Below are 13119 nucleotides of genomic sequence, written 5' to 3'. Positions count from 1 at the left end.
TAGGGGGGTGACATGCCTGGAGAGGGCATGGAAGCTCTACTCTCCTTCCCCCATACCTTGCCCTATGCATCTCTTCCATTTGAATGGTCCTGAGCTGTATCCTTTATAAAAAACTAATAGTAATAAATGAAGTGCTTTTCTCAGTTCTGTGAACCATTCTAGTAAATTATCAAACTTGAGGAGGGGACCATGGGAGCCAGTTGGTCAGAAGTAAGGGTGATAACCTGGGACTTGCGGCTGGCATCTGATGTGGGGGCATCTTGTGGGAAAGAGCCCTTAACTTGTGGGGTCTGCACTAACTCCAGTTGCTTGGTGTCAGAACTAAACTGAATTGGAGACATCCAATTGGTGTCTGGAGAATTCGAGAATTGGTAGTTGGGTGGAGGAAAAAAATCCACACATTTGGTGTCAGAAGTATTGTGAACAGAAATAGTTCAGGATGAGAGATGAGGTTTGGGAGACAAAAAACTACAACTAATCAAATATAACAAAACGTGACCAATACGTTGGCCTATAGAAAGCATTATTCTTCTTTATGGGTTTTTTTTCAATACTGAAAGAGAGAAAGAAATGCCTCTTCCATATTTGAAAATGATTTTTTTCCTAAATAATTTCTCTCTCCTTCCAGCCACCCTCTGAATTTACCAAGCAGAAATTTCTGAATGCGACTCTTTAAAATGAGCCTTACCTGGGGCTTCCTCTTGGCACAAGGGTTCCTTGCTGGTCTCTGTGCCAAGTGCAGCCGCAATATCCCCCGTGGACTTAAAGGGAGTGGGTGTGGCGCCCATCCTGGACCATCTGTTCTGCACGTCCTCTCTTGAACTTAAGCATACGTCATGTTAACATCTCATAATGTAGCAGATTCACAAATACGTATGTGTGTACACTCACGGTGACGTGTGCAAGGTAAAATATACATGATCTTACTTTGGCCTTTCTTTCAGCTTTTCATTTGAGGAATGATAATCATAGTCGGAATATTGGTGCCGTCTCTCCTCTGGAGAAAATGATTGGTTTGACTCTATTTCTGAGATATCTGGTTTCAAAAATAAGAAAAGACTTTTTAATGAAATATTTAAGACCTGTACCAGAAATTATCCTATTCTCTGAATAGGTAACATGGGAAACGGAAGAGAGGCAGGTAGTAAATGTGCTATTAGTCTAACAGTCTTCCTAAATTGAAAAAAATCTGACAGTTTGAAGGGAAAGGTATTAATTAATAAAGAGGAAGCCAAATACAGAATTGTACATTCCTCTTTCATTACACTTTCCATCAAAACTGCTACTGAATAGTCAAGATTCAATTACTGGGTCATGTATTACGTACTTATTTTTACCACACAAGCAGTACTTCTCAAACATCAAAGCACATACAAATCACCTGGGCTCTTGTTAGAATGCAATTGTTCTGGGGTGGGGCCTGAGACTCAAGCTCCAGATGATGCTGATTCTGCTGGGGGACCGAGGACCACATTTTGAATAGCAATGAAATAAACTGTAAGCCCCTAGTGTGCTGGGATGATTTCTCATGCTCCTTAGGTTTTCCTGCACTGCACTCATAGCAGTATCAACCGCTTAGACTTCTGACAAAATGGAAATTAAACTAAGATTTATAAAGCAATTCGTTTAAAAATCAACATCTGTTTGAAAACTTAGAGAACTTAATATTTTTTTTTAACCTTTTCTGCTCAAAGGCAAGCCTAGATGGTTAAGTAGGAAATACATGATTATTTCTATTGGTAATTTAAATTTGTATATGGTTAAAATTTATCCTATGTATAACTCACAGAAATAGTTTCATAAAAGAGAAGTGACATGGATTGCTAACCAATAAATACAACATAAGTCATTCTGATTCTTTAGTATAGTGTCTACCTATTTTTGCTATTCCCCATATCGTCTTCTCTTTGTTGAAAATATTAATTACTAAAAATAAAAAAACATGAGAAAGTGTAAGAATGACCGATTTACGAACGTATGCGGTTAGTTCTTTGAACTGCTCATACACTTTTTGTTTTCAGTGGCCTAATCAGAGTCCACCGGGAGTTTACAAGCGCACCAGAATTTCATGTTGGAAACCTAATTTCAACAGACACTTTAATAATACCAACCAGACACTTATCTTTGGGATTAAAGTTTAAAAGAGAGGCTTTCTTGTGGGAAATTTAACTTCCAGCTGAGGGCTGTGCTAAATAGAGATGAGAATGCAGAAGCAACAGCCTCCCTTGCTTCTGGCTAAGCTCACAGCCTCCTCTTTCTTTACCTTCTATTTCTGAGTCGCTGTCATTTAGCGATGGAATGTTGATGAGCGTCTGTTTGCTGTCTCTCAACACCACTAGCTGGAGTTTTCCTCTTGACTTTTCTATCAGTTTTCGAGCATCCGTTAAAGACATGTTCTCAGTTACAGTTCCATTTATCTGTGTTTATAGAGAATAGTAATGTTACATGCAATACAACTATTCACAGTGAAACAAAACACTCATATTTTCCCCTTCTAAAAATGTACAGGTTTTGCTCAGCTATTCAAACAGACATGGGCTTTAAGATGACTGAGGGAATAAAAACGAATTATCCTTTAAATTAAATACAACCCTGCATGCCTGGATCCCAAATACAGGAGCGAGAGAGCTGTAGTGTACTTAAGTTACTCTGCTAATTTATTTAACTTCCAAGCTCAAGGGGATGGTTTGGCTTACTACTGGAACATGTTTCCTGACCAGAGAGGTTTACAAAAACTATTAAATATTCAGCATTCATATACCACCAACTCCCCGTCTCATCTTTCCTTAGTTTAGGGAATAGGAGCTTAAACTTTAAATAAACAGAGAAGAAAAAAAAAGTATTCATTGAGATATTTTTTAAAAAACTGACATTAAACTATTACAAACCTCCAAATCTGGTTTTTCTGATAAAAATTATTTTACTCTACTGCTCTTCCCAGCTTTTGTCTTGCTATTGACTCCTACTGCAACAAAGTTTAACTGTGTTGATACTTGAGTGTGAAAATGTGCCAGTCATGAATCTGCTTGTCCTATACCCACCTTGAGAATTATGTCCCCTTCGTGCAGGTTGCCATCTTTAGTTGCCAGACCGGTACTAGTCATTTCCTTTATGAAGATCTGACTTCCGAGCCGGAGACCATACTCTAGGAGACAAACACGTCAACATGCACGTATTTCATCAACTGGTTCAGAAAACTTAGCTTGGTTTTTAGGACTATTCAAAAATATTTATAAAAAAATTAATTTTACATATGGAACATTCTGTAAGACAACTGGTCTAGAATCATCAAATAAAAAAAGTCATCATAAAGAAAACAAGAAGCAGAGGGACTATTCTAGATTAAGAGCCATAAAAACCGAATGCAACCCATGAACCTTCACTAGATCCTTGATCCAATGTGGGGAAGAGGTGAGGGGTGGGCGTGGGTTAATTATTTTGGAGCAACTACAAAATGAACTGTACCGCAATATATTAAAAAGGATAATAATGTTAATGTGATAAAGACAGTATGACTATGTAAGAGAATGTTCTTATCGTCAGGAGATACCTGCTGAAATATTTAGAGGTAAAGGGTTACAATGGCTGCAACTTACTTTCAAGTAGTTCCCAAACACCACTGAGAGGGGAATGGTGGTGGAGAGGATGAGGACAAACGGGCGGGAGAAAGGGGAAAAAAAGGAAGAAGAAAAACAAATGTGGCAAAACGCTAACAACTAGTAAAACTAGGTGAAAGCTATGTATGAGTATTTGCTATAAAATTAACACTTTTCAAAACGAAATGTTGAGGAGAAAAAAACAATTCAGTACCTCTTAATAGGCACATTCTGCTGACAATACAGCCATCTACAGGATAGCACTGCAAATAGAATAACCTTCCTCTGTAACAATTTAGATTGTGTGAGGTTTGGCACTGAAAAAATTTCAGCGTGTAAAGAAAAGGGGTAAGTCGAGCAAAGCAAAGCATAGCTCTGGGGGGTTTATGGACTTTGAATTGCTCCCAAAAGAAAAAATACTGTACTAAGTCTATATATATATGTGTGTGTATGTATATAATTTAAAATGTATTAAATACTATTCAGACTATTCTGATTTTACTTACTAAACCTGAAAAATACATATTTTAAGTATATATTTTGGTTGCTTTAGGAAGCTACCAAAAGCTAGCAGGTTTTACTAGAGACACATTCGAATTTTACTATACTCTTCTGGACTCGAAATCTTCTAATTACGAAATGAAGTAACATTCTGACATTTAGAAAAGTTATGAAGTTAGGTTTAAAGATAAGTTTTAAATGACCTACAGTAAGTTAGCATCAGATCTAACTACAGTGATTTAAACTGCTGAAGTTCACCCCCACCCCCTAGGAAGCTGACAAGAAAGAAAGAATAAGGGTAAGACAGGATCTTCTTTCATGGATGACGATTCCCTACTGGCCAAGAGATAAGGTTGAGACAACCTTGAGTGATGACTTCTTTCTCATGTATCAACAATTCCTTTATCCTCTTAAAAACTACACTCATAATGTAAGGTTGCAAATAGATTTATTGGTGTGTATGTGGATATCTCTTAAATGACGAAAAAAATCAATTGACCAGCTTCTAGGACATCTACCAGGAGGCTATTTGGTGCCCATGAAATGCAATACCTGGCCATATAAACAGATCATATTTTTCTTAATCAAATGTAGATCCTGCCTACTGCCATTTCTTTAAAGATTAATTTTTATGCAGCTCTAATCTCAGCAAAAGGCAGCAAAAAAAGTGAAACCTCTTTTTTAATGAATTCTAAGTTTGAGGAACAAAATGGACCAGGAGAAGTAAAATGCTGTATCAGCAAAGGGGCATAACCCCCCTGTTTTCCTGGGTAGTATTACTAAGACCAGGCATGATTTGGGCAGTCTCTTAGGACAGGCAATGTCCTTTTAAATTGCAGGTCACAACCCATTAGCAAGTCTTAAAATCAATTTAGTGAGCTGCAACGAGCATTTTTAAATTTATTGCCATGAACCGCTCTGAGAATGCATCACATAAAATACTATTCCATGAAAGTTTTCAAGTTTTTATATGTAGATACATCTATGATTGTTTACAAGATTGTGGTCCTTACTGTGGCAAGAGGGAGAAGAGAGAAGAAGGGGAGGAGGGAAAAAGGAGAAAGGAGGAGAAAAAGTTTGAAAAGCATTGCTTTAGGTAACTCAGCCTGGGATATAAGTCCTACAGAATGTCCATCAGACCTCTGTGAAGGAGGTCTCATGTCAAGTAATCTTTCTCAGAACTTTGCTAAAGTCCATCTTTCAATCTGAGAGCAGAATAGTTTTGCGGTTCTTGAGGGCTGATGAATTCATGTCATTATAAATGGTTATAAAGATTCTATAGAATCCTTTATACTCCTAAGACACACATTCCTCAAAGGTAGGCTATTTAAAATCCAAATTCCTTATTTAAAAGGCAGTAAGTCTTTCACTTTTCACTTTGCATTCTTGGATGCTCTTCATCTTTTTTCCTCTTAGAGGAACAATTAAGAGAACAGAAAGAGATAAAAGATGTGTCGCAAGAAATTTAAAAAGTCAGAAGCCAAGACCAGGCTCCACAGCCCTGTTTATTCACCTACTTGTTTCCTATCATCTGTTTCCAGAAGATGGAGTTTTGAGTTCTAGTCCACCACTTAACAGCTCCAAGATGTGGGCAAGGTGCTTCCCCTCGAGTTTCAGAATCCTCACCTAAAGTGCAGTGCTAGTAGCTTCCCTAGCTGCCGCATGGGGCTTTAGTGAATTCTGGATGTGATTAAGTACATGCAGGTGCTCCAGGAATGTAAAGTCAGACGGGCAGCCTGGGCCAGAGCCTGCCTCACATGTGGGCATAACCCAAAACTTCTTTGCACTTTGATACACCTGTAAAACAGGAATGGAGTCCCTACCTACCATACAAGGTTCCAGTGAGGAGTAAATGAGAATATTTATTCAGCACAGGCCCTGGCATAGAGCAAAATGCAACTGAGATTAGCTAGAGTATTTCCCTTTCATCAGTGTAAGCCGCACCAGGCTCACCAGGAAACATCCTTAACAGACTCCAGGGGCCCGCAGGGGCCGTCCATCCCAGTGTTGCTGAGTCAGTGGGGCTGAGCCCAGGCCTCAGCAACTGCATTTCTAAGCAGTGTCCAGGTGATACTTAACGCTACATTGAGAACCACCAGCCTAGAAGTTTAAAGCTGGATTTCTGCAGCCTATGCAAGTTCAATGAACTTTTCTGTGCCTTAGCCTCCATCTATAAAATGAAGATAGGAATAACTCCCACATAAGGTGGTGATGAGGATGAAATAAGCTGATCTGTGCAAGCATTTAGGGCAGTACTTGGCACATAGTAAGTGCCGTGTAAGACTTAGCTATTATTATACTAGTGCCTTTCTTCATCAAGCATTACTACCTTCATTTGCTTTGCTTTTCATCAGAAGGACCCCGATGGGCCTCTCTGGTTCCAGCTGGCCTGAGTGGTCTGGCCGGCCTCTCGGCTCCGGGCTGGGACTGCGGCTGCGAGAGCGGAGGTGCTCGCGGCTGCGGCTCCGGGACATCTCATACCGGACATCACGCTGGGACCTGTAGCCGTATTCCACCTCCGGGCTGTAGGCCCGGTCATAGGCCTGGTCAATGCTGTGGCCACGGCTGCTTTCTCGGGCTCGGCCATAGTCGACATGGTCCAGGTCCCGCTCCAGGCTCCGGCCGCGGTTCCGGTCTCGGGTTCGACCATAGTCGTCATGGTCCAGGCCCCGCTCCAGGCTCCGGCCACGGCTCCTGTCTTGGGCTCGGCCATAGTCGTCATGGTCCAGGCCCCGCTCCAGGCTCCGGCCACGGCTCCGGTCCCGCTCCCGGCTGCGTGGCCGGTCGTGGGGACGCCCTCTCTCCAAGCTTTCCTCCCAGCTGCGCAGCCGGCTCCTCTCACTGTACCCGCTCTGGGCACTTCTCCTGTCAAACTCATCCATCACCTCAAAAGCCCGGTCATCCTCATTGAGCGGAGGGCTGACCTGAGGCGGGGCCAGCTGGACCTTCCGGGGCCTCTTGACCACCTGTTAACCAAAACACAGTGGGGACGCAAGACAATCACAATTAAATGCAGAGGATGCAGTGGTTAAGAGCTCCGGTTCTCATTCCAGTAAAACTGTGTCCCTGCCTACTCACTAACCCTCAGTTTCCTCATGTGGAAAACTGGGACAATAAAGATCTCTTAGGGTTCAGAATAAAATCAGTGAGTATAAAGGTCTCAACATAGTGCCTCCAAAATCTGCTTCTACTCAGTGTGAAAAGGACGAAGGGTCTTTAAATCACTAAGTTAAAAAAATTAAAATTCAGGAAGTGAGACACTCTATATACAACTGCCTAGATTCTTCTTCATTCTTTGTAATGTCATTGAAAAAAAGGGAAAGGGGGAGAGGCGGTGGAAAGCAGAACCTTCCCAGACTAAAAAGAACTAAAAAGACAACCAAATGCAATCAATAAACTTTGATTGGATCCTGAATGTAAAAATATGTACGTGTTTACATACATGTAAGGAGGAAAAATCAAGTAAAAATGGCAGACTATTAACATGTAGAAGATATGTGCTTATTACATTAATCTTTGAACTTTTCTTTTTGTTTAAAATTTTTCCTAATATAAAGTTGAAAAAAAAAAATGAAAACCACATACTGGGTGCAAACCCCTAGCACTGCCCTTAAACTCACTGTATTCCAACTTCTTGCTTTGTGTTCAACTGGAGAGAACACTCCTTGCAGCACAGACCCGCTCTAGGGCCAAGTGGCTCATAGTTGATTCCCAGCCAATGTTTGTGAATGAATGAGTGAGCAAATAAATGAATGAATGCTACAGACTGCCAATATCTCTTAAGAAACTGCACTTTATGAAGATATAACAGATCTTGCTTGGATTTTTTGCACACGAATTTTTGAGCTGAAATTTATTTTCTAAATTAATGCTGTTTTACCATTGTTCTCAATCTAGTTAATTCTTAAAGAAAATAATTGTCTAACCTGACTCTTAAGACAACTCACTCAGGTAAGAGAATTATTATTGGTCTTAAGATGTTAGGAAAAAGGTGAGGAAGAGGCAGGGAGGAATTACATACATCTTTACATCATCCATTATATCACCCTCCTAAAGTACTTAGGATACAAGTAACAGCCCCTATATTATGTAATTTTGTCAAGTGCTTAAAAGTGGTAATTTTCTTCTGGGCATAAAAACAAGATGCTATGGAGGTGAGCTGAACACAAACCCCAAACTTACAATGGCAGCGATCTTCCCACTTTTTCTCAGCTGCTGAACAGCAAATGAATGGAGCACATCCTCCATGGAGGTGCCGTTAACCATGACGACCCTATCATTTTCTCTGAAAACCAAAAATAAAAACAGGATGTGAAAAAATCCTACGCATTCACAGTAAATCATTTATTTCGGGACAGAGGCAGCACACTGACCTGAAATACTTATTAAAGGGCTCAGTGTCTGATGACTCACAAAACTTAATCAGTCAACTCAATCTGATCTCTTCTGAGGAAGGAACCCAGGAGCCACCCAGCCCACTTTTGACAGTGTGAACTGGAAACCACCTGGGGAGAAGGACCCAAACTACAGGATCCCTCCAGCAGGCACCTGACAGTGGTAAGATCTGAGCACAAATGAACTCCTGTAACAGGCCTCCTTACCCCAGGTACACAGTGGGCTTCAGGAAGTCTACAAACAAGCCACCATCCCCCACCCCAAAAGAGAAGATTTATACCCACTGGTATTTTGAAAGGGGAGAAGTCAAGAGCTTGCCTCAAATTCTTAAAGAGTGGGTAGGCAGGAGGTAGCCATAGGTCAAGGGAGTCAAATATGTGATAACGGAAGGAATTTAACTTTGGGTGGTCAACACACAATGCGATACACATATGACCTATTATTGAATTGTACACTTGAAACCTATTTGATTTTATTAACCAATGTCAACTCAATAATTTTAATTAAAAAAAACTCAAAGAAATTTGGCAGTTATAGAACCTTAATTCTTAACTTTATATTATCCCCAAAATCATTTTAAAATTCTACTTTGAAAGACTACTAACTTTGACAGACCCATAGAGACTTGGAATGCCAATAAATACTAAAACTCTGGAGCTGTTTGGCCAAGGCAGTCATGAAATTAACTTTAGATTCTGCCCTGAGAAATGAAACTGAGGGACTCAGACACACAAATTTTCAAATGGCATTATCTCTTCAGACTAGAAGGCTGACAGCTGGAAAACTTGTGTTTTCATGTAGTAAAGTTTCCCAATTTCCACATCTTTCTTATAAATCAGATAATCACTATGCCATAGCATCCTCATTAAATTCTTAAAGAATATAAATTAAAATACATGTCCTAAAAGCAACGAATGAACAGGACAAACAAACAAAGACTCATGGACATGGACAATGGACTAGTGGTTACCAGAGGGGAGGGGTAGGTGGGGGTGGGATTTTAAACCATTTCTTCAATTAAAAATAATTAATTAAAATAATAAATAAAATTTAAAATTAAAAAATACATGTAAAGTGTTAGGTACGCATTAGGGAAAAACAAGCATGCCAATGTTATATTCCATGTTCAGAAATGGTCCCTAAACCCAGGAATGACAGCCGTGCTGGTTAGAATAATTTTCCTACAGAAATAATTGCTTTCCTTTCTCCAGAATTTGGATGTTTCCAAAGGACTGTGGATTATTCAAATATGGTACATATGTTCTCAATCCCCATCTGAAGATTCTGTGTGTTTTGTATATATACATATATATGTATATATACAAAAGTGCACATACAAACACATATGCTTTTTTTTTTTTTAATTTCAAAAGTGCCTACCACCCAAACCACCCTGTCTAGGGCTAAGCAGTGTGGCTGGCAGGGGCTGGGGTGGAAAAGGAGGGCCACTCACTGAAGCAGCCCGTCAGCGGGCCCACCCGGAAGCACGTCAGAAATGACAATTGAAGTTTCTCCATTTTCAAAGTGGGGGTTGTCTCTGCCTCCGGACACTGCAATTCCAAATCCTCTTTTGGAATCCTGTTCATCAAAGTTAAGAGAAGAAGAGAGGGAGGGAAAAAAAAAAACCTTCCGTAAGTAGCTTTCAGGATTTATTACAAGCCCTCAGTAAGATAAAGGTTGAACCAATCACCAGAGACAGCTCAGAAACGGGGCTACAGGAACAAATGAGAAACAAAATAAAGCAGCATCATGACAGGTTTATAAAGGGAAATTCCTTATCTAAAAGAAACAGCCTTGTGAAAGCTGGAAAAGATTGATAACACTGTAGTTATCACTAGAAGCTGGCACGGGGTGGGAATAACACCGTCTATCCAAATAACACCGTCTGCGCTATTCAAATCGCTGATCATATCCATTTTCATATCCTGGCCTGAGCTGGAACACCTTCAGTCACAACTGAATCTGTACTAAAACCATATTTTTAAAGTATATTTTTAACTTCCAAGTTAGATGAGCTGGTGGTTTCATTTTAACATACAGTGAAAAGAAGGACATGGATTTTAAAGATAAAATAAAATCTGAATATAAAAGTTTTGGGATCTTATGAGACAGCAAGCATTAAATTCTTTTCTGCACGCATATAAGATGAAAATACAGATTAATTACATCCCCGATTGGTCTAGAAAAGTCTAACAGTGAACCCAGGTAATACATAATCCTGATTCGTTTCAGTGTTTAAAAAAGCTAAGCTCCCAGGTTTCATCCAGATGATATGAGTACATGTGACTATAACCCTAAATGAGGGTTTGATTATGTAAAAATCTATTCAGAGAATAGAAAAATTTCCCAAGAAAAGTTCCCACGTCAGGCCCACTGGTGACAATCACCAACACAAAACAGGCTGAGTTGTTGGACATTGATCACACAGCTTTGAATCTGGCAGCACCATCACCTGGTACCTGGTTTTACAGAGAGGTAGCTCCATCACCTATACCAGGCCTAAAATGTCTCTTGCTTTCCCCAGTCTGAGGTCCACGACTCAAGGGGTATGTGAAATGGTGGTGAAAACAGCATGGAGAGTAAGAAGATAATTAGAACTGAAAAAAAAAAAGACCTAAAGAGGAGAAACCCCTCAACTGAAGAAACTGTGATTACTGCCCCAGAAATTTTGGCACCTGAGCACTGGTCTATTTTTTCCTGCCTGGATTAATTTAATACATATTCATTCAGAAACCAATTTTCTCGAAGTTGAAGAAGGAAGGCTTCATTTGAGGAACTTAAAATCCTTCCAGGAAGTGACGGACACTAAAGTGGTTCAGAGCAGGAATAGGACCTCTACAGGGCCCAGGAAAATCACAGCAACGCTGACCGAGGCAGCTTGGCGGAATAAGTCTTGGGGACCATAATGGCTAGTCCAGCTCAGCCATACACAAATCACTCACATGCCCCCGATGGCTACGTTTGTTTTGAGTAGAGTTAACACCTATCATGCCTACCTCGAACTTTACCATTGGAATGAAAAGGAACGATGCTAACATTGTTAAGCAACGCTGATATGCTGGACTCCTAGTACTAGAAGCTGCTTGTATTACCTCATTTAATCAAGAGGGACCATAGCTCTGAAATGACTTTAAAAATAAGGTAAAATATATTTATATGTGGGATTGCTTCTGTTTTATATTTTATTTTTTTTTAATTTATTATAATTAGTTTCAAGTATATAGTACATTGGTTAGACACTTATGTAGTTTATAAAACGATCCCCCTAATTGCTCCTTCTCTCCTCTGGTTTTCCACCTAGCCATTACATTAATGCTAACTGCATTCCCTATGCCATGCTCCCCATCCCCGTGACCATCTACCAACTAATAATTTGTACTTCTTTAAACCTTCACCCCATTTTCCCAGCCCCTCAATCCCCCTCCCATCTGTCCATCATCAAATTGTCCACTATATTTGTGTACTTCTACTTTCAATTCCATTGGGGATGGTATTTTTAAAAACCAGATTAACTCTACACCTCTTAATGTAATCAGGACTGAGACAAAAAAACAGCCCATGTCACTTGATTGCTAAACCAAAGTTTTAAAATTTAGTTTGGACTTAAAACTCACTGAGGGAGTTACAAGTTATAATTAAAATTATAAAAATTGTAGAAGCTACTTCAACGTCCTTAAATAGTATAAGTTATTTCCATTGCTCCCCATCTTTACTCTTTTTTTAAGTAACATGTACTGCTGGTGATAGATGAAAACACCAAATAACCTATAAAACTTTCTACATTATACAGACCTTAAACTAACTAAATAAATAAATAATAGCATGCAAATCTTTGTTAATGTGGTAATTATTGCCAGATATTACCTATAATATATTATCCACCTCATGGGGAAATAAACTGTGTTTGAGCAATAATAAACAAGATCATGGATCTGTGAACTCAAGAACTTGATTGCAGCATATATGAAATGTGCAGCACTCACCTTTTGTAGGGTCACAGTGTACTGTTCCCATATCAGTTCTTCCATGCCTGGGGCCTGTTTCAAAACAAGCAGACATTTCAATGCTACAAATAAAACTATAATTCAAAATATCTCATTATATAAAATCCAGTTTATACTTTCAATATACCAAAAAGAGTTCATGCTTTTTAAGAACACTATGCTACCCATTTTCAAACACACTCTCCCCTTCAACAAAATGGCAACCTTAACAATACTGAAAAAATTAGTGAAGGACAGTGAGAGAGATACCTTAAAAAGAATATAATATTAAGTGTTGAGCCTTTTTATTATCACTTCTCCAAAACACTGTCATTATAAAATCCCATAGAAAGAGAATTAGACATTTGCAAGCAGGTATTTTTTTCATTTTTTTTTTTTAACCACTCGTCCCTCCTTCTGTCAAAGGTAATCTTCTAAGCAAGTTTTGTGCATTTTTATGTATAAAGGAGTCTGGCCTTATCACAGAGAGTGCCCAATTGGTCAATCTGTGGGATCCCTTTTCTCCATCAGTATTGCTGAGTGTGAAAGATGAAAATGCCTGCATAAACAGACCACTGGGGCTTCAATTTCTAAGAATATTCCAAAATAGATATCTTAAAAAATCAGAAAATAGTAGATATCAT

General features: G+C 39.4%; 1 protein-coding gene across 6 annotated transcripts in view; it reads right to left on the bottom strand.

The window, feature by feature from the left end:
• Positions 1-13119, bottom strand: part of TJP2 (tight junction protein 2) — a 102077-nt gene that overhangs the window by 21394 nt on the left and 67564 nt on the right. For all 6 annotated transcript variants that reach the window (XM_039836098.1, XM_039836272.1, XM_039836187.1 and 3 more), the window contains 8 exons: positions 12476-12529; positions 9946-10070; positions 8280-8382; positions 6427-7063; positions 3042-3145; positions 2264-2417; positions 928-1036; positions 689-822 (listed from right to left, as the gene is read on the bottom strand). In XM_039836098.1, the coding sequence (XP_039692032.1) occupies positions 689-822; positions 928-1036; positions 2264-2417; positions 3042-3145; positions 6427-7063; positions 8280-8382; positions 9946-10070; positions 12476-12520 (1411 nt within the window). In that variant the 5' untranslated portion in view covers positions 12521-12529. The remainder of the gene's footprint in view (positions 1-688; positions 823-927; positions 1037-2263; positions 2418-3041; positions 3146-6426; positions 7064-8279; positions 8383-9945; positions 10071-12475; positions 12530-13119) is intronic.

Source organism: Pteropus medius, unplaced genomic scaffold, assembly GCF_902729225.1.
Source record: "Pteropus medius unplaced genomic scaffold, Ma_sr-lr_union100, whole genome shotgun sequence".
In the NCBI taxonomy this organism is placed as follows: domain Eukaryota; kingdom Metazoa; phylum Chordata; class Mammalia; order Chiroptera; family Pteropodidae; genus Pteropus; species Pteropus medius.
Note: the sequence above shows the minus strand (reverse complement) of the source record. Positions and strands in the feature narration are given on the sequence as shown.